Source organism: Camellia sinensis, chromosome 4 (genome assembly GCF_055761805.1).
Source record: "Camellia sinensis isolate YWXY chromosome 4, ASM5576180v1, whole genome shotgun sequence".
Classification (NCBI taxonomy): domain Eukaryota; kingdom Viridiplantae; phylum Streptophyta; class Magnoliopsida; order Ericales; family Theaceae; genus Camellia; species Camellia sinensis.
The window spans coordinates 139,806,216-139,831,519 of record NC_138964.1 but is presented as its reverse complement, the minus strand read 5'-3'; the positions used below and the strand labels follow the sequence as shown (position 1 = coordinate 139,831,519).

The 25,304-nt window shown below is 36.9% G+C and overlaps 1 protein-coding gene and 1 long non-coding RNA gene across 22 annotated transcripts; one reads left to right on the top strand and one right to left on the bottom strand.

Annotated features, from left to right (window-relative positions):
• Positions 1 to 396: 396 nt before the first annotated feature.
• Positions 397 to 23,482, top strand: LOC114265404 (uncharacterized). Of its 21 annotated transcripts, XR_014327572.1 has the most exons (13): positions 397 to 677; positions 864 to 964; positions 8,095 to 8,204; positions 8,300 to 8,344; positions 8,448 to 8,512; positions 12,162 to 12,269; positions 12,947 to 13,385; positions 13,469 to 13,607; positions 14,226 to 14,309; positions 14,412 to 14,527; positions 15,718 to 15,860; positions 16,733 to 16,792; positions 21,664 to 21,995. It is a non-coding gene; the product is annotated as an uncharacterized LOC114265404 (long non-coding RNA). The 21 variants fall into 21 exon arrangements; XR_014327578.1 differs by lacking the exons at positions 8,095 to 8,204; positions 8,300 to 8,344; positions 8,448 to 8,512; positions 21,664 to 21,995 and adding exons at positions 8,575 to 8,661; positions 11,827 to 12,025; positions 23,280 to 23,482 and having other exon boundaries at positions 12,966 to 13,385; XR_014327568.1 differs by lacking the exons at positions 8,300 to 8,344; positions 8,448 to 8,512; positions 21,664 to 21,995 and adding exons at positions 8,575 to 8,661; positions 23,280 to 23,482 and having other exon boundaries at positions 12,966 to 13,385.
• On the bottom strand, positions 8,994 to 16,114 carry LOC114265400 (putative multidrug resistance protein). The gene is made up of 7 exons (XM_028206226.2): positions 15,698 to 16,114; positions 15,382 to 15,436; positions 13,664 to 13,848; positions 13,102 to 13,559; positions 11,722 to 12,262; positions 9,712 to 11,582; positions 8,994 to 9,584 (listed from the first exon to the last, which is right to left on the bottom strand). Exons 1-7 carry the CDS (start codon positions 15,965 to 15,967, stop codon positions 9,212 to 9,214), a joined length of 3,753 nt encoding a protein of 1,250 aa, XP_028062027.2. The 5' UTR covers positions 15,968 to 16,114; the 3' UTR covers positions 8,994 to 9,211.
• Positions 23,483 to 25,304: the final 1,822 nt, after the last annotated feature.

The following is a 25,304-nucleotide window of genomic DNA, read 5'->3' as shown; positions in this document are numbered from 1 at the left end:
TTGTCTTTTTCATCAAATTTGATGGAAAAATTTTATCTCTCATGTTTCAACTTTTGAAATTTTTATCAAATTTTTAATTGGATAAAAAAATATTTCTCTTCGTTTGATGAATAAATTAGACAAATTTTTAGTATTTTTTCATCAAATTAATAAATTTGATTGAAAAAAAAAAAAACCATTTTTATTCTTGGACATAAATCATTTGAAAAAAAACTCATTTCCATCAGATCATGTAATAAATGTTTTGCACCTAAGGAAAAATCGTGTTAGTGTCATCTTAAGGAAAATTGTATTAATTGTTTGAGATGATTTAAATAAATATATTTTAATTTTTTTATAAAAAAATTAATATAATTTAAATAAAAAATAATATAATTCAAATAAGATAAAAAAATGTGGCAAAGTAACACATGCTAAACCAACCTTACATTCCTAGTTGAAAACTCATCCCAATCGTCTCCTCCACCGGCTTTACTCTCCTCGCGAACTGCGTGATCCACCGATTTCATCCACCGCCACCACACTGCACAACCTTTTAAAATCCCCCAAACAATTTGCAACAGACAGAGCGAACCAAGTGTATGGGTCATCATTGACATTTTCACGAACACTGAACCTGCAAAAAGTATCTATCATCTTCTTCAGCACCATCAACACATAAAAACTAGAATAAAAAGGTAAGATTGTTTTGTTCTTATTCGTGTTTATCAATCGCACTTGTCTTTGCGCTAAACAATTTTCATTTTTTGTTTGAACCTGTGGATTGTCGTCATAGATATAAATGCCACAATTGAAATTGGGTTTTTATTTTAATACAGAGTAAGCTTGTTGAGTTATGATTATTTTTCTTTCATGTTGCACAGGAACAGGAACGTTTGGTAGATTGAATATATGTAGATTTTTATGTTAAACATAAATGTGCAGTCCATCTTCTGAAATGGGACCACCGTTATAAAAATTGGAGGTAACCAAACTGCAGTTTTTTGGATCGAGTGATTTGGAGAGAAAAGAAAAGAAATAGAGAGAAATGTATTTCTCTTCCTTGTTTGGTTATCTTAAGTGGAGAGAAATTGGGAGAAATAAAGAGAAATGGAGAGAAACTCATTTCTCTCATAACCCTTATTTTCAATCTTCCCAAAAGTGGAGAGATTGGGAGAGAAAAGAAATCCACAAATGTTTATATTTTCATAATACCAATTTTACCCCTATAAAAATAAAAGAAATAAAATGATTGAAAATAAAAAAAGGTTATTTTGGTAATATAACATAAAATAATTTCTTTTCTTTTCTCTTAATGAAATCTAACCAAACAAGAAGGAGAGAAATCACAATCATTTCTTTTCTTTTATTTCTTACTTATCCAAACAAAAATGAGAGAAATTACAATCATTTCTTTTCTTTTCTTTTCTCTTATTACTTAAGTAATCATTTCTTTTCTTTTCTCTCCTAAGTTACCAAACATAGCGTAAATGCACAGACACAGACACGGAATATAGTGATTTTTTTTTCAGACATTAGAATCTGGATATGGTGGGGATAAGATGGAAAATAACAATAATCATAATTTACTATACATTATCAAGTCTAAATTTTGAGTAATTCTTTGAGTCTATTTGGCTTGTTTGGTACAGCTTATTGGAGGTTAAAATGTGAAAATTAGAAGGGCGAATTATGCTAACAGTTCCTGTAATTTGAGACTTGTATCATTTTGGTTGTTGATTTTTCAATTGTAGTATATTTGACTCTGATTTTGAATCTTGTTTTAAACAAATGGTCTATTTTCCTTTGCAAACGGTCTATTTAAAAGCAAAATCGTTATATAATTTATTTTGTGCTGGTTAACTTATATGTTGTTTGAAATGTAATGTTTTTTATTTATTTATTTATTTTTTTAATGAATAATGTTGAAACTTTCTTTGTTATAAAGTTATGTTTTGTTTTGTTTGGTTTTTAGAATCTATTTTCAAGAAATTTTTCTAAGAAACTAAAAATTTAATTGGTGAAAAAAATTAGAAACACATCTTTTTTTATAATTTTATATTTTGAGAGAGTAGAAATAATTTTTTAAAATATATTTTTTTATATTTGTCTTCGTTAAACTAGTTTTTGTTTTTTCAAAAGTCAAATATGGGGATAATTTTGATGTCATTATTAAATCAATCTATAAAATCAAAAAATTCAAAACTAAAAACATTTTATATATTAAATATATCGATTACATATTAAAATCTAATAACCATCCATTACATGATAACCATAAAAAAAAAATTGTTAACAACAAATACAACCATCTATTACATGATAACCATTCAAAAATATCAACAAAAACAACTACCCATTACATGATCAACATCTAAACACATAATAAAAATTAATTTGGTAAAAAAAATAAATAAAAAAATGTAAAAGATTTATCATTTTTATATAATTTTATCTTTGATAGGTAGAAATAATTTTTAAAAATTCAAAAATAATTTTTTGACAATAATTTTTTTCAAATTAGTTTATATTTTATCAATTTGACGATTTTGCTCTTGAAATGGAGCAACAATGTCTTCAATTGTTTTGATTTGGAACGAGATTCAAAATTTAGGATCAAATATATCACAATTGAAAGGTTAGAGACCAAAGCGACACAAGCTTCAAACTAACCGCTGGTGTAATTCGCCCTAATTAGAAAGCAAAAGTTAAAAAAAAGCATCATTTCTTTAGCTTCAGCTTCTAGATAATCAGTTTTTTTCAACTTATTTAAGCTATTTTTGCCTAATAAGTTATAAACAGAAGCTATACCACACAGTTTGACATAGATTCCCAAATTAAAATAAACTATAATTAGCTTTCTTAACCTGCAACAAACAGGTTGTACGTATTTTCTTGAATAAACAAAAAAATATACACAGGAAAAAAAAAATGATTAATCAATTTACAATGTCCCTTTTTTTTAAGCGAGCAAGATGTTAAAACCTACCATCACCTACTCCACCTACTACACCTACCACCACCTACTACCACCTACTCCACTACACCTCCTATATAAGGAGCCCCTCACCATTTGTAATATATAACATTCAATTAATCAATATTACATCAATAATACAATTCTCTATTTCTCTTTATACATTAAATTTTCTACATGGTATCAGAGCAAGGTTAAGCACTTAGTATTTTTCGCTTCACCGGCGGGCGGCAACCTCGCCCTGGCCGCCCGCCGGACCTCAACCTAATCTGCTAGAATTTTCTACACATACCTTGAAATTTCTTCGAGTCCACCACCACTGCCTCTCCTCTCACTGTTGTCCTCCCATACACCACCGTCTCGATCGTCTTCATCTACAATGTTGCAGTGAAGGATCTCAAGCGTGGTTTTGTTGCATCCAACTCAAAGGATGATCCAGCCAAGGAAGCTGCAAATTTCACCTCCCAGGTTATTATTATGAATCACCCGGGTTAGATTGGTAATGGGTATGCTCCAGTTCTTGACTGCCACACCTCCCACATTGCTGTCAAGTTTGCTGAGATTGATCGTCGATCTGGCAAGGAGATTGAGAAGGAGCCCAAGTTCTTCCGTGAACATGCTCTCCTTCCTTTTACTCTTGGAGTGAGGCAGATGATTTGCTGCTGTAACAAGATGGATGCTACCACTCCTAAGTACTCAAAAGCAAGGTATGATGAAATTGTGCAGGAAGTCTCTTCCTATCTGAAGAAGGTTGGTTACAACCCTGACAAAATTCCTTTTGTCCCCATCTCTGGTTTTGAGGGTGACAACATGATTGAGAGGTCCACGAACCTCGATATGATTACACAGCCCAAGAGGCCATCAGACAAGCCTCCTCTTCTCCACATTCTTGATAACACCAACAGCAACAGTTTGACGCATTTATTAGAGAAAAGGTCCAAAGGCAGCTCCTGTCAAAGCTGATGCTCAGCAGGCTGTACACCTATTGAAGTGCCAGCACTATCCTTGCACATGGGGGGCACCCACTCATTTCTTTATTGTTTTCTTTTACTCACCCATGTGACCCACGATGCAACCTATACTTTTTCTTTTCTTTACACTCTTGTTCCCCACTTTCTTAATTATATATATATATATATATCTCTTTTTATTATATTATATTAAAAAAAAAAAAAAAAAAATCTTCATCTCTCCTCCGTTTGATTTCCAACTCCATTATTTTTATTTTTATTTATTTTCTCCAAACCACTTTCCTTATTTCCTCCATCTTTCATTTTTTGATTTCAAATATATTTTTATTATTTTTTCTTTATTTTTCTTTCACATTCTTTTTAATCTTTTTCCAATTCCCTTCATACCATAAAGATTTGCACACCAAACCTTACCTTCTTTTATTCATCTCAGGGATCAACCCCGATCAGCATTTTACACCAAAAAAAAAAAAAAAAAAACACACACAAAACAACCACATCCACAGGCAGGATTTTTTCTTATCTACTCTGCCGCCGGTCTCTTTTTCTTGCCTCCGTCCTGAGCGGCCCTTACCGGTGCTGCCTCCATGTTTCCCACTCCACTGGGCACGATCACTACTCCCTGCTCCTCCACTACAGCATATGGCGGACCTCCAAATCGGAACATCACGGTGGCCTTCCGCTTCAGCTCCTTATTTTCCGCCTTTAGCACACTTATCTCTGCTCGCGCATCCTTATACATGCGCTGGAGCAGAGCCAGTTGGGCGTTTAACTGCTGCACCTCATTTGTCCTACTCTGCAGCCGGTGCGACAGGTTTGTGACCGCCGTCATGGTCTCCACACATGACTTCAAAGTATACTGATTTGCCTCAATATCCGTTTGCACCGCCATTTTTTGCTCCACCGACCGCATCGGAAAGTTCAACGGAGCAAAACCAGAGGCGCTTGGTTGAGGTTCACTGGCCATCGCACCAGTTATCTCTCTTGTTGACTCGTTGAGGTCGGGAAAGAGAGTGAGCAGACCACGGGAAGAAGAGGCCATATTCTGGGTAGCTGAACGGGAAGACGAGGCCATGTTATGGGTTGCTGAGTGTTTCAGAGAAGGGTTGGTTACAGAGTGTTTACAGAGTGTTTCAAGATTTGCAGCTCTTAGCGACAAGCTCTCAGAGAACGAAGAGGTTTCAACTGGTTTGTTATGCTTCCAAGCCTCAGCCTCCGCTTCGGTTTATAAAGACCATGATGAAAAGGCAGACACGCGCATCATGCGCCTCTCGGTGCTCGCCGACAACTTGGGCGTGCCTTTTGATGGCACGTCTTTTGATGGCACGCCTTTTTATGGATTGGGCACGCCTTTTGATGGCACGCCTTTTGACAGATTGGGCACACCTTTTGAGGGTACGACTTTTTATGGGTCCGACAAGACTCTGTAAACTGTCCCGACATTGATTCCGGTTAGCTCCTTCATGGGTCCGACAAGACTCTGTAAACTGTCCCGACATTGATTTCGGTTAGCTCCTTCATGGGTCCGACAAGACTCTGTAAACTGTCCCGACATTGATTCCGGTTAGTTTCTACAAGGGTCCAGCAAGACTCCGTAAACTGTCACAACAACTGTCACAACATTGTCTGCTACAACGGTCCGACATGACCCCATAAACTGTCTTCTACATTGGTCCAACACGAGCCAGTGTCTTCTACATCGGTCTGCCATAACCATACAGTCTTCTACAACGGTCTGACACGACCATACAGTGTCTCCTATCCATTTTTTATTTTTCAGATTATTTTCTTGTTTTGTTACTCTCTCCAAACTCAAGTTGGTTAGTTCCTATCCCCCTTGAGTTTGCGGGGGGCTGTTAAAACCTACCATCACCTACTCCACCTACTACACCTACCACCACCTACTACCACCTACTCCACTACACCTCCTATATAAGGAGCCCCTCACCATTTGTAATATATAACATTCAATTAATCAATATTACATCAATAATACAATTCTCTATTTCTCTTTATACATTAAATTTTCTACACAAGATATTTTTACAAGATAATGAAAAAACATACAAAATTCAAGAGGCATAATACAGCCTATTATTATGTTTAATTTCTTCCATTGATTAAGATTTACTACAAGAACTCAGATGTCAGAACTAATTATTAGATATGCTCCTAGCTAACAAAACAATCAGATATGTTCCTATCTATCAATTAGGAACAAAAACCAATCACATATCTTAGAACTAACAAAACCAAAATTGCTATATGTACAGCGTATCCAATCAACCTCAACAGTAAACCACATCAGGTAACCATAGTAATAGTATAACCTAGCCAAAACTATAAAATGCCGTAACTACACAGCAGAACCTTCAGCAAGTAGCAAAGAAAGCACCATGAGCAAGACATCAAATGAATATATATATATATTTACACCTTCAAATCATTGATCCCGTCTCTCATGAATTGGTAAGTATCTCAGACATTTTGTGTGGCTTTCTGTGACTTCTTTGAAACTATTGCATTCACATTCAAAGCGTTAATGCGCATCTCATGCAATTCTATCTTCCCTCCTATTGTTCTCTTCTACAGAACTTTTCCTTTCCTCCCTGCACTTTTTTCAAAAGGATATCTGCTTCACAGCATGCCTCATCCATTGCTTCTCTCCTAAATCTTACTTCTATGACCCTCGTTCTAGCGACGAGGATTTAATCAGAGAGAATATCCATGTTTTAGGAGTGTGCAACCTTTACCTGAGCCTATGCAGGGAACATTGTTCATGCAACTTGCACAAGACCTCAACAGCTGAATCTTTGTTATGAACTTCAGCATTGTGCATCACTGGTACAAACATGTGGTCCTCTGTATGCTAGCACTCATTTGGTTGCCATGTCAATGATGCAAAGCCTGCTACAAGAAAGGCATACCAGTTTTTGACACACAAAATCATCAGCATATTGTAAAGTTCTATGCTATTTATCATTGGAATGCTTGTTATTACCTCATAATATTTTGTTAGTGTGTTGTACGTGGGTCTATTGTTATTTCGAGGAGTTATTATTTTTATGGAGATTTTAACCTTGGCAAATGGTGTTTCGCCAAGTACTATACTTCCTTTTGAGGTTGGTTGTGGAGACGTGTTGATGCAACTCCAAGTAATCATTGAATTGTGGGTTTTAGGTTATCACGGTTGTCCACCAGCAGGACTATTGATGCATCATTTTGTTTTTTATAAATTGTGCGACTAAAGACATTAGTGGTGCACTGATGGTTGGATTCAATTTGGTTTCCCTGTAAACCAAATCATGTCAGCGAAAAAAAAAATGGCATTGGGTTCCCTAAAACTGAACCAAAATGAATCCAGACATTTTTGGTTGTGCAATAGAATGAAGGATATATTTAGTGTCTGACAAGTGAAACACTGTCATAAACTAAACCTACAGTTCCGGGAATACCTTGACTTGTCTTATCAGCATCAGTCTGCACACCGAAAAAAGGATGTTTCGCAGTATTTCCAACACCACTCCTTGCCTAGATTAAAATATGATTAGAGATTATTCCTCTCCAAATTCATCCATGTACAACACAGTGAAAACAAAATCTGTTTTTAATGCATCCATTATAAGATAGTGATGAGCAAGCACTCAAAAGATGTGAAAGAACTTCTCCAGAGCTTGTTTTTTTCCGTGGATCATCAAATGGCATGCACTATCTGTTGTAGCCTTTGCAAGGTTGACATTGCATCCAAATGATATTGCTGCTACTGTCTGAAATGCCAAATGCTTGAATCAAAGAGATGTCGATGCTGAAGTTCATGACAATCTTTGTTTATTGGGGCTTTTGCGAGTTTCATAGACAATTCAACCTTCATGAGTTGGTAAGGTAAAGGTGCTTATTGCAAAGTATGGATTTTTTTATTTTAATTGTCATCTCCTTACAAATACAATACAAGGATTGTTGGAGAGAGATTCAGAAAGAGGTGCGATGGACGAATATCTTTCTCTGGATAAGGAGAGAAGGGAAAGGAAGAGCTGACTCACTCAGGACTCAAGAAAATAAATAGAGAGAAAGATGAAATTCCATGAGAATTGCATTACTGCAGTGATTATAAATGGATTCGGGTCATATTTAGTAGCACTTGCTGAAAATGGCCTGTATATATATTAGGTGAGCTGACCTATGGGTCATTGTTGCGACAAAGATAAAAGTCCCATGTCATGCAAGACTGAAAAAGTAAAATAAAGGAAGATAAGCTTGGATGTGATATACATCAACAGGTACACAAGAATCTTCATTACATTTTTTTGGGAGGTTTTCTATGATCACATATTCTGCTTTATAACTTTGCTTGAAACTTTCTGATGATTACTAGCATGCTTAACAGTCGTGAGGAAATTTTAGGTGTCTCACAGAACTGGTGAGCAAAAATCTAATAATTCATGCAGGCTGCTCTTTTTTCTTTTTTACCAGGCTTGTGTGCATGTTTATTAGTTAATGAGAGTATGAATCTTTTACTACAGGAATACTTGTGTCCGGTTGAGCATTAGTTAGCCTATGAGATGCTGGAGAGCAATTGAAATGTCATGTAAAGTCTGCAACTTGATTTATTTAACGTTTATTTTTTTTTTCTTTTTCTTTTTCATGCAGCCAAGAAGTTTGCCGTCCTGCTGTTTAGCTCCTAATTAAACAATGATTATGATGAGAACAGAGCTGGGACAACAGATAATTATTCTCGTAAATATATCTGGTTAATTTTATTTTATTATAGTTTTTACAGTTCTAAATTTTTGAATATTTTGAATTCCTCGATAACTGTGATGCCATGTGCCATTTGTCTTAATAATCCTTGTCTTTTTTGAATTCAGAGTTTTAATATTATTTTTAATTAATAAATGTAGACAATAAAAACATGTTGGGATGAGACTTATATGTCAAGTTAGAGTAAGTTATACACTGTCAGACAAGCATGAACACATTTTTAATTACTGAACAAAAGCTATAGTAGTTCAGCCATTATGAGAACATGTAAATTGGGGAGACAAAGTGGAAGAACCTGCAATAAGATCTGTATAATGATGTGTGTAAGCACCTTTATGCTATAAAAGAAGGAATATTTAAAGCCCTTATGTACAGCCAGTAAACCACATAGTAGACCTTTTCCTTGTTTGTCTTATGATTAACCACAAATAGTGCAGCTAGCTGCTTAAAATCCAGTTCACACATCTTAAACTTTGTGGTACTTCTGTTTGTCATGGTTTAGCATCTTTAGCAGTCGGCAGGCTACCTACCTCAAGATGGCTTGCTGCTGGAGTCGAACAAGTGAATGGTATGCCCCCTTTTCTCCTTTTGAAAGCAGCTCATCATGAGAACCCTCTTCAACAACCCTCCCTTTGTCAATCACTGAAATTTTGTCTGATTTTTGAAGTGTTGATAGTCGATGAGCTACAACCAAACATGTCCTAGCAACCATGGTCTTCTCCAATGCATCTTGCACAAGGTTCTCCATTTTGACATCTAATGCACTTGTTGCCTCATCCAAAAGCAATATGGCTGGATTTTTCAAGATTGCTCGAGCAAGAGCTAACCTTTGCTTTTGCCCCCCTGATAGCTGCACACCTCTTTCTCCGCAGTATGTTGCATACCCTTCTTCCATGGAACTGTTCATGAAGTTGGTTAGGATTAGCCATAGAAATTTGAACATGCTTGGCCAAGAAGGCACACAAAAAAAAAAAAAAAAACACAAACTGATAAAGAAACTGTGATTTTGTGCTTGGAGATATTAACCTTATAAACTCGTGTGCATTTGCAAGAGTGGAAGCTTCAATTATCTCAGCTTCAGTTACATTCTCTTTTCCGTATGCAATGTTTTCATGGATTGATCCTGCAAAAATGGTAGGTTCCTGACCTACCCATGCAATATGTGACCTTAGAGCTCTCAAATTGTAGAACTTGATGTCAAATCCATCAATTTCCACTGATCCCTTTGATGGGTCATAGAATCTCTGAATCAGTCTGATGATGGTCGACTTTCCTGATCCACTTTGGCCAACTAAGGCAACAATTTTTCCAGCATCAATCTTGAAGCTCAGGCCCGTCAAGATCATCTGTTTCGGTCTTGTAGGATAAAAGAAATCCACCTCTTTAAGCTCTATATCTCCACTTATCTTAACTGGATTGATACCATCCTTCTTATCTGGGTTCATCTTGCTCGTTCTTTTCAATATCATGAAGATTGATTTTAAAGCATTCGCCCCCTTCAGTAAATCCATATTCATGCTTCCCGTCTCTGCTATGATTCTCCCTGTCGATACCAAGATGAAGAATGTTTGAAAGACGTTCTTGTATTTGATCTCTTTATGGTAGAGAAGTTTTCCTCCATACCAGAAAAGAATTCCTGCATTAGCAGCAGCGAGGAACTGTGCGACAAATAGTCCGAACCCTGCATACCAAGATTGCTTAAGGCTCTCATTCTTGGGTCCTATCTGTGTAGCTGCAAAAAGTTCCATAACTTTCTCCTGAGAATAAAATGCACTGATGATTCTGTGGTTTCCAACTGCTTCGCTAGCTAACTCACTGCTCTTGTTCTGCGCTTTCAGGATTTTCTTAGACATGCTCCTCATCATTATTGCTTTCATATAGAACGTACTGATGATGAGTGGTTGCATAGCAATAGCTGCGAGGGCAAGTTTCCAAGCCAACACCAAACCCAAAATAATTGATAGAGTTGCTGATGAGATGGCCTGAGTCACCAACGCCAAAATATCAGCAACAAGAGTTCTTACCATGGTCGCATCTGTTGCTAATCTTGAATATAAGGCCCCACTGCTATTGTCTTCTTGATCAAACCACTCAATCTCAAAAGTCATAATCTTCGCAAACGTGCTTTCTCTGACCTTTTTTGTTAAATTCTCTCCCATAACTCCAAAGCTGTAGTGTTGGATCACATTGGTGATAAAAACACCGACAGCGAACGATAAGAAGGCAAAGCAATATTTTCTTGTTTGTGACTTGATTTCGTCATGATCATTGATGAAGTAGACAGCTAAAAGAGCACCCATACAGTAATAATGCATCGGCTGAATTAGTCCAGTGCAAAGAGCGCCAATGCAACCTAGTAGAGTGGACTTCCACTGAGAACCAGTAATTTGTATGAAGTGCCACAAGTACGGACCATACTGTTCTTTGGTTTCTTGGTCCATTTTTGATCCATAATTTGATGGAGTCGTCGATATGTTTTTTGTTTCTGCTGCATCAACATCTCTATCTCGGCCGGAGGACTTGTTACTTTCAATTGCTTCAGATGGTGACACAGTTTTGTCATTCATGAATGCTCTCTGTAGCTGCACCATTGCTGAGTATGGACCATGGATGTTCTGAACAAGTTGGTCATGAGACCCACACTCTACCACTTGCCCTGATTGAATAACTGCAATCAGATCAGCATCCCGGAGAGTAGAGAGACGATGAGCAATGACTATAGTTGTACGTCCTATCGAGGCTTGATTTAAAGCATCCTGGACACCCTTTTCAGACTGTGAATCCAATGAACTGGTGGCTTCATCTAGCAGCAAGATTTTGGGGTTTCTAAGCAGTGCCCTTGCAATGGAAATCCTCTGCTTCTGCCCTCCGGACATCTTAATTCCCAATTGCCCTACCTGAACAACATAAAATATAGTTCTTAGTATGTACCTCTTTTTTTGTTTTTGGTTAGTTGCAGAACCAATTTGTAGCAAATCCATAATATAACAAGAGCAACAAGAGAAAGGAAAAGGAAAATAATGGATCAAACATTACTTGGGTATCATATCCGTTTGGCAATTGTGTAATGAAATTGTGTGCATTGGCTGCTTTAGCTGCTTGAACTATCTCCTCTTCTGAAGCTTCTTCTTTTCCAAATAGGATGTTCTCCTTGATTGAGGTCGCAAAGAGTATAGGCTCTTGGTTTACTAGTCCCATTTGACTCCGCAGCCATTTTAGCTGAAGGGTCTTGATGCTAATTCCATCCAGTAAGATCTCTCCCTCAAGGGGATCATAGAATCTTTCAAGCAGATTGATCACTGTTGACTTACCCGATCCACTGCCACCCACCAATCCAACGGTCTGGCAGGCATCAACTTTAAGATTGAAATTTTGCAATACTTTGCTTTCTGGTCTTGATGGATATACAAAATCAATGTCTTTGAACTCCAATTCACCTTTGGCATCTGACATGACTTTGCCTTGTTGATCTGCAGAGTCTATGTTTGGGACCCGCTCAATCATCTCAAAAATCTGAGCAGCTGCAACATTTGCATCCATAAAGTGCTTGACATTTATTAGACAACTCCCAAGAGCACTGCATGGTAAGCAATTAAACACTAATTTTAAAGCCATGTTTTTGGAATGAGATATGAGAAAAAAATGCTTTGAATGAGAACTAGAACTTTGTTAAGTTTTCTTAGTGATGATGACGCTTGTGTTTTCAATTTTGAGTGGGCGTTGTCATGAAAGTGAATTCTTTTAAAACTAACTTTTTTTGCCCAACTCTTTTGAAAAGCTTAAATGGTCCAGTATGAAGTAAGAAAAGTACTTCTAAAAATCACTATTCCTAACCAACTCCATCGCTGACAACTTCTCTTAGAACAGATTTGAGAGTAAGTTAACTACCCTTTTTTTTTTTTTTTTATTTCTATAAATTTTGCGACTGCAAAATGACCTTAAGTTTAAAAAGTGTATGTTTTGTATTTCTAAAGATTCACTAAACAGTCCCTTGAAAAAGAATGTGCTATGTTGTTGTGAGTGGTAGTTGGCAGATTGCACAAATGATGTTGAGAACAATTGGCAATGGTAATGGTGATGGTTTTAAAAATAATGTGCCTCTCCTATAAACTTTCCAGCACTAATAAAAATTACCCATTTTTCTCTGAAAATTCTAGAGGAAAAAAGCCCAAAATAATGAAATATATTACATTTGTTGAGTTACCCTCTGTTTCAAAAATTGCATATCTTTTAGGTGAAATTATTTACATATTAGTACCAGTATTATCTTTTTTTTGTAGGTACGGTATGAGTAGAATGGGTAAACTGATTATGACCTAACCCCAATGACCAAGAAGTGTCATAACAATTTGATTATATGATTAATCCTATCCACACTAAAATTATAAGGTCCACGGACAAGCATTTTGAACTTACAATCCTCCATAGATAATGCACACTCCGGCAGTGAATATATTACCGCCTTTGAGGTTCTTTTCAGTAACTAAGATGCTCCCATACCATCCCTGAAGTGCCCAAACCCCATAGCCAATGCCAACACTACCAATGGCCATTCCCTTCAACAAACCTTGTTTGAACCCAAGCTTTAAAGTCGGTTTCAATGCAGCCGAATAACTCTCTGCTGTCTTCTCTTCTCTGACATAAGAATAGACCGTTCTGACTGATGACAGTGCTTGCTCCGCTATCCCACCAGCAACTCCGTAAGCTTCTTGAATTTTCTCTCCAACATCAGATAAGAGCTTTCCATACACTAACCCTGGAATAATTAACATTAACAATGCAGGGATTCCAACAATGGCGAGTCTCCAACAGAGGTACAAAGCAGCCATTTGAGCTGTGATGAACATTGCTATGTTCATCATGAAGTTTGGAATCTGTTACAAATGTCGATGCTACATCAACTTAGTAAAGCTTCAAATGAGGTACTTATAAATAGTTTAACTCTATTTTGAAGTGAGATGTATTGAAGTTAAAGGACCTTTTCGCTAAGAACTCCTTGTATGACAAGTGTGCCGGTTGTAATACTGGTAACCACTTGGGATGTCATGGAAGCTCCTTGAAATGTGTCGAAGAACCCAACTTCTTGTCGTAGGACGGCTTGCAAATATCTAGTGCGTAGACGTGATGTTTGCCGTTCTGCAGTGCGTGCCCAACAGAATCCTTCTGTTTGATACAAAAAACAATTGCAAGAGAATTTATGAGGGTAGAAAACGATCTAAAACATAATACAACATAAGTTAGGGTAATATGGATAGTTTTTTATGCTAGTTTCTGATAAACAATTGGTCCATTCTTGGAAAAATAAAAATGGGGAATTTGCATCATATGATAGAAATGTAGCAAAAGTGTTAAAATTTGTGTGCTGATGTATTGGATTCTATTCCATGAATTTCTGTATTTAACACAGTTTTTATCATATTTTCTTCTGACCTGTTGTCTTAATTAATCCCAAAGCATAACTGCTGTTTAGCTTGGAAAGAGAGTATTTTAGCCATATAAAAAATGTTTACCTACTTGTTCTGACCACAAAATTTTTTCAGATTTTCTTGGGGTGGTACTTGGAATACAACTTAGTCTCCTAGTTTGAGAGCCTACTTGAGAACAATTTACTGACAAGCCAAAAGGTAAGAGCACGGTTGAGATGAGCAGATGAGCTTAATAATGTCTGCCCTCTCATTATGATCAAATGAAACATAAAATGTTCATATTTTATGTATTTTATGCAGAAACACATATAAAGTGATCTTTCAGAAGGGGAAAAGAATTTGAAAAAGCTTCTTCCCAGATTGTTGATGCAAGGAATCAGGAAAGGGAGCATCCCAGAGAGACAACATTATTTAAGGTATCTATATGGTTTGAGCAGTATATATATCCATGACAGAGATTTCTCAAAATTTAAAGTCATGTTTAGCATAGCTCTTACACTACATTTTTTTAGGCAGAAAAACATTTTTCAACAGAAAATAGTTTCAATGGAAAACTTTTTCCAGCAAATGTTTTCCAATGTTTAGTTGCGATCTTGAAACTAATGTGCTAATAGTTATATTAGTGCCAGTGGTTGTGGTGGTGGCTGTGGGGTGGAGGTGGCGGTGGTGGTGTTAGTGTGGTGGCATGAGCATGATTTTAGTCCAAAAAATGTTTTCCACATTTCAAAAATGGAAAACATTTCTTTGCCTAAATAAACTTGTTTTTTGTTGACCATGAAAAACATTTTCTGTTCACTTTCGTTTTTTCGTCGCACCAAATGTTAGAAAATGTGGAAAAAGTTTACCAGAAATTGTTTTCAGCCAAAACAAATGGAGTGTTAAATGTTAATATACTTGAGGCGCCATGGACTACTGAAGACTTCAGCCTAGCACAGCTCTGTTCATCGTGTGTCTTGAAAAGCACTGACCTTGTTTCTTTTACTAAATCTTTTACTAAATCATGGCTTTTACTTTTCAGCTTGGTTCTTTCACTTGTTCTTACAATACTGTGAACTCAATTTTTCGTATTAACTGTGAATTTCAATCCCCTGGAATGTTAAAGCATTTTCCATAATTGCCCATGTAAATAGATAATGAAACAAAACTTGCTTCCATATTCCACATACTTGAGTCCAGGCATGGTTAAATAATGTTGTATTATGTTTTGTTGTATAGATTACACAAATATTACATCGTCTCACGGTGATACAAGGAAGGAAATTCAAATTACCTAGAAATCCACCGATACCCACACCGATAGCAACGTAGAGCAAAGACAGAGCATACTGCAAAGTGAACAAAACAACCATTGTTTTATTAGATATCCATTTCTAAAGAGAAGATGGTTAGTCATAATCGCAGCTAGTGAGTTGATACTTATTACTAGATAGATGTAGATCATTCACTAAAATTATAGCTTTTGGAAAATGTTTTCTGCCGAAACAAATGGAGTGTTATTTTATAAAGAATATCATTAGAAATGGTCACATTATTGGTGAAAAAGATAAATGCTTTAACTGAACTTTAACATTAGTTCTTAAACTAACCGTATTTATGACTTTGGGAGTGAGAGAAGTAGCAGCAGCATAACCATTCATGAGGTTGGCTAGAACTAGCATGATTGCAGACATGCATGCTCCATCCGCAACACATCCAATTGTTCCCAGTGCCATCAACAACATGTCCAACCCATCTGAGTGCTTCAAAACTGTGCGTAAGGAACCGAGCAGTATTGTCTGTACACTTCCCTTACACTTGCTCTTTAATCTTTCATTGCTTTCTATCTTCTGATCGATCTCTCCTACTTTTTCTGCCATACCTGCTAGTTTCCACCATGTAAACACAGAACTAGTCTGGATTTATAGAGGAACACTGGCATATATGTACCACTAGTGTCCACACTTACCTCATTAACCATGCAGCTTGTTTGCTTTTGTTTTCTTTTTTATTTTTGTTTTCTGTATTGTTTTTCGAAAAATACAAAGCTTGTTTGGCGAGCTGCTTCTGAAAGCTTTTTTCAGGAATTTTTTATTATTTAAAATTAACCCTTTTTAGGAAACACTAAAAAGTTATTTTTGAATTTTCAAAAATTGATTCATACAACAATAAAAATGATATCAGTGGGTGTTTTCGAACTTTTCATTGTTTCATTTCTGTAACACAAAATCAAGAACCAAAAATAAAAAAAGAAAAAGAAAACAACCAAACAGGCTAGTATTACAGATACAGTGTCATTTTTATTTTTTGCCAACGGTATGACGTTAAGAACTTAGTAAGATTATAACGTAGCTTCTCTCTCCATAGACTCGGACCTAAGACCTCACATTCCTGACACCCAAGTGCCCTCTGAAAACCACTTGGGCTAATGCCTGGGGCTAGCTAGTATTACAGTTTACTTAGTGAATTAATGATATTGTTCAGATCACAAGTTAACATTTTCAGTGATTTTAAGATTAATGAACAGAACTGCTTAGAATTATCAATATATCTATCATCACATGAACATCAAATTGTCACATATTTGGCCTGTGCCCTTGAAAATAATACTTGTCATTATAATATTTAATTTTTTGATAGTGCAGGGTTACAAGGATTGGATGCACATTATGTAATCAACATTTTTAAGGCCAATATTATATTAGGTACACTTCGTCTCTCTCTCTCTCTCTCTCTCTCTCTTCTTTTTATTACATAAAGCTAGAGAACAAAGAGAAAATGCCAGTTTATCATGGAGTTGGGATCATCTAAGCTTGTACCATGCATCCAAACAAAACCAATTATGTAAAATGTGCTGTTCTCCATCATTTTCTTTAGATTGATCTTAAACGGCAAAGATCCAAATTTTTGGTAACCATTCATTTGGTCCCTTCTGCCGCCTGCCGCCAGCATGATTTCACTAGGTGTTAGGTAGTTTAGCTGCTGAGATTTCGTGGAGGCTAGAATAGTAAAATTTCTTCTTCTTTTTATATTAAATGTTATTTTTGTTTTTGACTTATTTCCTCGTACCAGTAATTAGGCATGGTGTCGGGTTTTTCTAGGTGTCGGATTCATCCAGTTAGCAAAACCCTTGGCAATAACATGGACAATTATGTAATTACTTCATTTTTAGTTTCTTCATCTACACATTTGGTTATATATGCTTAGTGCTTTATGGAAAACTTTGAAATGTTAGTATTGAAGTACTTATCTCATCTTGGAATGTATGTGTTCCACATGGACAAAAATCTTGTTTTCCTTGTTTTGACACTATTTTGGGCTTCTGTTAGTTAGTAGCCAGCAGATGTGCTAAACAAATATTCTCTCCATACACACCATTAGTAGATTAAATTTATATTTCACTAATATCTTTTAATGAAATGATCATTAAGGACAACATGGGATGTATTCTACCCATTTAAAAATTTCATATTTAAAAATATAAAATCATCATCATCCATATAGGCTTTAGGGTTTAGGATTTTAACATATAAACATTGTATTTCTTCATCATCTTCACTACTAACAAACACTTAAGACATCATTCATTATCAATTAGCTCATTTCATTCTTTCCTCCATTATACTTATTTTCAAACTCAAAACATTATTGCATTTGAAGATTTAGGATTTAAGAATATTGAAATCAATTAGTTTTGAAGATTTGCACATCATAGATGGCACTGAGATAGTTGGTTCCAATATAAATATTGAAAACGTTTATTTGAACATTGAAAAAGTTAGTTTGTGACTTCATTTTGTGGTTTTTTATTTATTTCGTTCGTATGTTAGAAAGATGAGTTTGTTCGTCGTGTTCGGATAACCAAAGTTGAATTTATACACAATGTTCGATTATTTATATTTGAACAAAATAATTTTGTTCAAATTATTAAAATTGACCACATATTAAATATTCATACATAAAAAATTGAACATTTTAAGTCAGTTCGGTTAAAATAAATTAAATTTTTATTCGTTGTTCAGATATAAATTTTTGAACACATTAAGTTTGTTCAGCTCTGTATTCTTGAACATGACTAATTTGATGAATTTGTTAAATTTTTTACAAACTTATATACCCACCCAATGTAGCAATGTTAAAATTGATTGTGTTGTTGACTACAAAAGTGAATTTCACTAAAGAGGTATGCTAATGTTTCATCATCTTCACCATTAACACACACTCATGAATCGAAGGTGAGAATGTCAATCTGAAATGACAACGAGAGATGAGAGTTCAACACCGATAATGGAGATTAGGAATGGCAACGGGGCGGGGCGGGGCCGGGGATCGCACTCCCCGTCCCCGATCCCCGATGGTAAACATCTCCCCGGCCCCGATCCCCGACGGGAAATCAATCACCATCTCCGTTCCTGCCCCCTAACGGGGATCGGGTTTCCCCGACCCCGAAAATTCCCCGGACCAAAAAAAAAAAAACAAATAGCGGCAGCAAATTCAACATCATCAACATCCGATCCAAAAAAAAAAAAAAAAAAAAAATCATCTACCAACATCATAAACATCACAGTTTATATAAATAACATCATCAACAATTTATATTAGATCTAAGTAGAGAGAGAGATAGAGAGATTGATCTGCTCAGATCTAAGTAGAGAGAGAGAGAGAGATTCATCTGCTCAAATCGACTTTGGCATCGCGGCACAGAGAGATTGATCCGGTGCTCTGCTCAGATCGACTCTAGTTCAGTGCTCTGCTCAGATTGGCACTGGTTCGGTGCTCTGCTCAGATCGACTCTGATTCGGTGCTTTCCCTCTCTTTAAGTGAGTGAGAGAGAGAGAGACAGAGATGAGAGACAGTGAGAAAGAGAGAGAGATCAGATGTGAGGAAGAGAGAGATTAGAGGTGAGGAAGATGTGAGGAAGAGAGAGATCAGAGGTGAGAAAGAGGGAGAGAAGATATGAAATAATGAAATGAAAGAAAATGAGAGAGAAACTAATCAATATATATATATATATATAAAATATACGTACCATTTCAGGGACAAAATGGGGCCGGGGCCGGGGTTGTACACTTTATCACCGTCCCCGGCCCGAAATTGATCGGGGCTTATTTTTTTAATACCATCCCCGTCCCGTCGGAGGTATTTTTCGGGGAATAACCGTTCAAATCGGGGTCGGGGGATCAGGTCCCCGTCGGTTCGGTTTCAAATTGCCATCCCTAATGGAGATCAACACCAATGAAAATGGAGGCTGAATGAAACACTCTGTCGGTGATTTGAAATGACGAGATGACGAGAGTTCAACACAATGAGAGTTCAAATCAATTATGGAAATCAACACCTGTGAAGATGGTGGCTGAATGAAATCTCTGCCAACGATGGACATAAAGACCGACGAAGATTGTGGTACCCCTGTTCCGTAATATGCTAATTGGTCCCTAATACGTATGTGATTATATATTTTAATATGATTTTTGTGTGCCATTATGTGAATATATGCGATTTTGGAATTCTACCTGTTCACCGTAGGAATATCTGTTTGAATAATCTGCTCTGGAAATTAAATTGAGAGCCTTATCGGCCACAGAACTCGAAATTGATTACGCCATTGTGGTTGGCATAATTTTTAGAGCCTACAGTGAAATTTAATTGAAAATTGATTCTGGTCAATTTAAACTGATTAAATTGATAAATTAAGTACCCCATTATTTTATATTAAAATATTTGTTAGAGGGGCTTGTGGTATATTTGCATTGCACTCTCCTTTAGCTCTCTTAAAACTCAAAATCTGAGTTAGACAATTGAGAGGGAGAGAGAGGCCGGCCATAGAGAGAGAAAGGAAGAGGCTTGAGCAATTTTTGGCTCTAGCTTGGGAATTTGAAGATTTAACTCAAGAATTGACTAGAGTTTGGAAGATTAAAGCTCCTAGGTGAGTAACCAACCCCTAACTCATGAATTTAAGTTGTGATTTCGTGAATTGAAGATTAATTTGTGATCTAGAACATGAAAGGAGTTGGTTTTGATGAATTTGAAGACTATATATGCATGCATGTAAGAAAGTACCTTGAATTTGCATGTTTGAGCATGAAAATGTATACTCCATGTACAATTTTAATTGAAGCTCATGTTATAATCATCATTTGTGCTATCTAAGTTGAGAATGGTGAGCATCTCCCACATGCATGTACAAATTATGGGAGAGTAAGTCTTAAATGTTTGAATTTGAGCATGTTGGTGATGAGTTTGACATATTTTGGGGTATACATGTGAATTACTTGTGAATTGAGCTTCATTGGGTTGTGATTTAAGGTTTACATCATGTTAGTATAATTATATTTGAGATTTGAGCCATAACATGCATGTTTTGTTGGTTGAAAATCGAATTGGAGTTCAAGAACACAGTTTTGGGTTTTCCGGAATTTTGAGGTCCGCTCGAGCGGGGAACCTGACGCTCGAGCGGGAAATGCGTGCTCCCAGTACTTTTTGCAGACTTGATGTCCGCTCGAGCTGGGTAATTAACGCTCGAGCGCGGGAGCTATTTTGACAGGCCTTCCGCTCGAGCGTCCTATTTCACACTCGAGCGTATTTTTGATGCAACCAGCACTTTTGCAGGCCTATAGGGTCCGCTCAAGGGGGGAAGTCCACGCTCGAGCGGGGACCCTGTTCTCTGAAATTTTGTATGCTCGTTTTGTGTTTTGTTTTCCGTTCTCTTTCACTTGTAAGCGCTCTTAGGCATATGTTAAGCATTGTAAATGAGTTTATGAGATAAAGATAAAGCCTAAAGAGGAATATGTGAATTAAGGAACGGATTGAATTGTTAATGACCCTTTTGTGTTCATGGAATGTGTAGGGTCAAGCTCCAGGGCAAATCCACAAGCCGATCACTGTGAGTAATATCGATATTTGAATAATTGTGAATGTCCAATTATTATTCCCTTATAAGCTTTATGAGTTGCTAATTGGGATTGTGGACAAAAGTCTGACATGAATGAATGAATGGACCGAAGGTCGTTTCGATATGAATAAATGGACCCAAGGTCGTTTTGATAGAAATAAATGGACCTAAGGTCATTTTGAAATGAATGAGTGGGCCGAAGGCCGTTTTGACATAAGCGAATAGACCGAAGGTGGTTTTGACATGAATGATTGGGCCGAAGGCCGTTTTGACATAAGTGATTGGGCCGAAGGCCGTTTTGGCACAAATGAATAGACCGAAGGTCGTTTTGACATAAATGAATGGACCGAAGGTCGTTTTGACAAGACATGAATGAATGGGCCAGAGGCCGTTTCGACACGAAAGTGTAAATAGGCTTAAGGGCCAGTTTGATATGAAAGTTTGAAAAGGTTGAAGGCTAGTTTGACACGAGTAATAGTTTGACAACGAAATGAATGAATTGGGCCCGAGGCCGTATGATGTAGTTGGAACCTCAGTTACTTAACTTACATGTGTGTATGTATGTATATACTAGTTAAAATGTAAATTGGGCCCAAGGCCGTTTGATGTACATTGTTCCAATGTATATTCTTTATTTGATATTATTTACTGGGCTATCGCTCACGCTCATTCATGTGTTTGTAGGTGAGCCAAGAGAAGTCCAGACCCAGCCTCAGTGAAGTCTGTATGGAACAACTAAGGTTTTGAGAGAGTCAGCCCTTGTGTCTCACGCACGAGACTCATCTTCGCCCATTGTCATGTATTTACATTTTGTCAGGTTGGCGAAGTTTTGAATACGTCTGTATGTAGTTTTGCTTGGCTGACTTAGATTTGAATGATCCTGTCTGTACAGTACTTATGTTACTATACTTTCTGTTGCGAGTTATTAACGTATGTATGTCTGGAATGTTATGATGTGCATATAAGCACGGCTCTATGGACAAAGTTTTAAAATTGCTTCCGTTTGGCCCCTTTCACTCTGGTGTGTTAAGTCTGTTTTGGTTTGAGGTCGTAGGTAATCTCGTGATTACTGACCGGTTATGGCCTTAACCCAGAGGGGCGGGTTCGGGTCATGACAAAGATAGTCTTTGTTTTGAAAATTGTGGAGATTTTTGTTGTGTAGTGGTGACGATAAAGAGTTTTTGGTGTGTGTAATGGTGTGTATTCAAATAGTTAGTGGTGTATTAATATAAGGTTAGCAATGGAAAGTTAAGGTGTGAAATAAGATATTTTTAAATCCTAAAAATTATTTTGTGTGTATATTAAGCAATGGTGTGTACTGAGAGTATTAGTGATGTGTAAATAGAATCACTCATATTCTATTAAGGATGGGTGTCGTGTTGTGTCAGAATTACTTCAATACTAATTCACTAATTTAATTTTTTATGTTCATCATATCATGTCATTTTTGATCTGTGTTCGATTCATTTCATATTAACTTGTCGTGTCAAAAGATTTCACCTTTTAATTAAAAATATGAAATTATTATTTTTTTCTTCTATTAAATTTCATGAAACCAATCTCTACTAAATAAAATTATTCATAAAAATATTTAATTTCAACTCAATTCTATGTCATCAATTTACAAAGACTATACCTTCTTATTATTATTATTTCGTCAATTATTATTATTATTATTTTACTAGTTTGACTCTAAAATACTAGACACAAAATATGTTATCTTAAAAGACAAAAAAAAAATAAAAATATTAGCCTTAAAATCCTATTTTATATACTTTTTCATTCACTTGAATGAAGTTGCTTAATAGATTCAAAACTGTCATAGGGCCCCTTAATAGAAAAATATTAAAATGTGTAACTAATTCTTATTAAATAGGTTATCTAAATTAATTTTGTGTTATGCAAGTTTAACACTGAGTTGACTTGTTTAATATTCGTATTACCAGATTGTATTATATTTATGTTTGTGTTAGAAAATGTTTAATCTCGACCCTAAAACTTTGGGTATGGTTTGAGTTGTATTGTCAAAACATATCGAAAATTTCACCCTTATATTCTATCCGTGTTTTCTTTCTCATTCAAGGAAGACTATCTACTTGTTTTGCCTATGCATGCAAACTGATTTTGCAAAAAAATTCTCCGAGATTTTGTTTTTATCAAAAGATTTAAGAGGAAAAAAAAAAGAAAGAAATTTCACTTTTGTCTTTCTTTTTGATTTCCTTCCACTTATTTCTACTCTAATTTTTTATTCAAATACGACCTGAATGTTTTGGTTTTGACTACTCACTTTGCATTTGTAGTTTTTGCGATTGGCGCCGCAAGGAGTGAAAATCTAAACAAGAGAAGGCTGACAACGATGTCAAAACTACTTGCAAGTCGAGTTCAAATTTACAAGTGATAAATTCAATGTATGAAGAGAGAAATACAGAATAAATGTATCTATTGATATTATTGATTGATTGTATTGATGATTTTCTGTCTATTACAAATGGTTCCTTATATAGATGTAGGTGTAGTGGATGGTGGTGGTAGGTGAGTGTAGTAGGTGAGTGTGTGGTAGGTGATGGTAAGTGTGTGGTAGGTGATGGTAAATTATACAATGTACATTAACAGCCCCCCTCAAACTCAAGGAGGATAGGTACTAGCCAACTTGAGTTTGGAGAGAGTAACAAAACAGAAAAATAAGCTGACAAATAAAATTAAAAATGGGATAGGAGACACTGTATGGTTGTGTCAGACCGTTGTAGAAGACACGGTATGGTCGTGTCGGACCGTTGTAGCAGACAGTTTACGGGGTCATGTCGGACCGTTGTAGCAGACACTGTGTGGTCGTGTCAGACCGATGTAGAAGACAGTTTACGGGGTCATGTCGGACCGTTGTAGTAGGACAGTTTACGGGGTCATGTCGGACCGTTGTAGCAGACAGTTTACGGGGTCATGTCGGACCGTTGTAGAAGACAGTTTACGGGGTCATGTCGGACCGGTGTAGCAGAGGTTGTGGTGGTGCACAGTGCGCCATGAGCGACTTATACATGATACTGTGTATAACCCCCCCTCAAACTCAAATAGGTGTAAAGATAGAAACCTATTTGAGGTTGAAACAAAGGGATTGATAAAGCTGACCGGTGTAGAAGACACTGTATGAGTGTGTATATAGGCTGCCCAAAAAATATACATGGATGTAGATATCGAGCCCTCAAAAGTCGTGCCCTCAAAAGGTGTGCTCAATCTGTCAAAAGGCGTGCCATCAAAAGGCGTGCCCGATGCATCAAAAGGCGTGCCAGATATGATGGCGAGGCACGTGAGTGCCTTGGCTGGCGTGCCCATTTGTCTGGCGTCAGAGGCGCGCGATGCGCGTGGCTGCCTCGGCTATTTAACCAAGATGGAGCCTGAGGCCGAGGCAGAAGACAAACAACTTACGAAGAAAAACCGCTGAAAAACGCTTTGTTGTGCTGAGAGAGATAGTCTGTAACACTCTGTTGCGAGAGATGGCTTCGTCGTCCCGTGGTCTGCTGACTCTCTTTCCCGACCTCAACGAGTCAACAAGAGAGATAACGGGTGCGGTGTCCCGTGAACCTCAACCAAACACCACTGGGTTTGCTCCGTTGAACTTTCCGATGCAGTCGGTGGAGCAAAAAATGGCAGTGCAAACGGATGTGGAGGCGAATCAGTATACTTTGAAGGCATGTGTGGAGTCCATGACGGCGGTCACAAACTTGTCGCACCGGCTGCAGAGTAGGACAAATGAGGTGCAGCAATTAAACTCCCAGCTGGCTCTGCTCCAACGCATGTATAAGGATGCGCGAGCAGAGATAAGCGTGCTAAGGGCAGAAAACAAGGAGCTGAAGCGGAAGGCCACCGTGATGTTCCGATTTGGAGGGCCGCCATATGCTGCAGTGGAGGAGCAAGGAGTAGTGATCGTGCCCAGTGGAGTGGGACACATGGAGGCAGCACCGTCAAGGGCCGCCCAGGACGGAGGCAAGAAGAAGAGACCGGCGGCAGAGTAAAGAAGAAAAATCCCGCCTGTGGAGGTGGTTGTGTTGTTTTGGTTTGTTTGTTTGTGTGTTTTTGTGTTTGTGTTTTTTTTTTTGTGTTTTTGTGTTTTTTTTTTTTTTTTGTGTGTGGTGTAAAATTGTGATCAGGGCGAAGTCCCGATATGAATAAAATGAGGTGATTGGGCAAATCCAAATGGCTTGAAGGTACAAGACTGATCAGAAAAAGTAGAGGGAAGGAATAGAAGTTTGTTTGTTTTTTTTTTATATTTTTTTTTTGTTTATATTTTTTTTTAAAATAAATATATATAGATATATAAGATAAAGAATTGT

Coding starts and splice junctions, on each gene's coding strand:
- LOC114265400 (XM_028206226.2), bottom strand. CDS start 15,967: ATGGCAGAAAAAGTAGGAGAGATCGATCAGAAGATAGAAAGCAATGAA. Junction 13,560..13,663: donor AAGGAGTTCTTAGCGAAAAG/GTCCTTTAACTT, acceptor CATTTGTAACAG/ATTCCAAACTTCATGATGAA. Junction 9,585..9,711: donor AATGCACACGAGTTTATAAG/GTTAATATCTCC, acceptor CTTCATGAACAG/TTCCATGGAAGAAGGGTATG.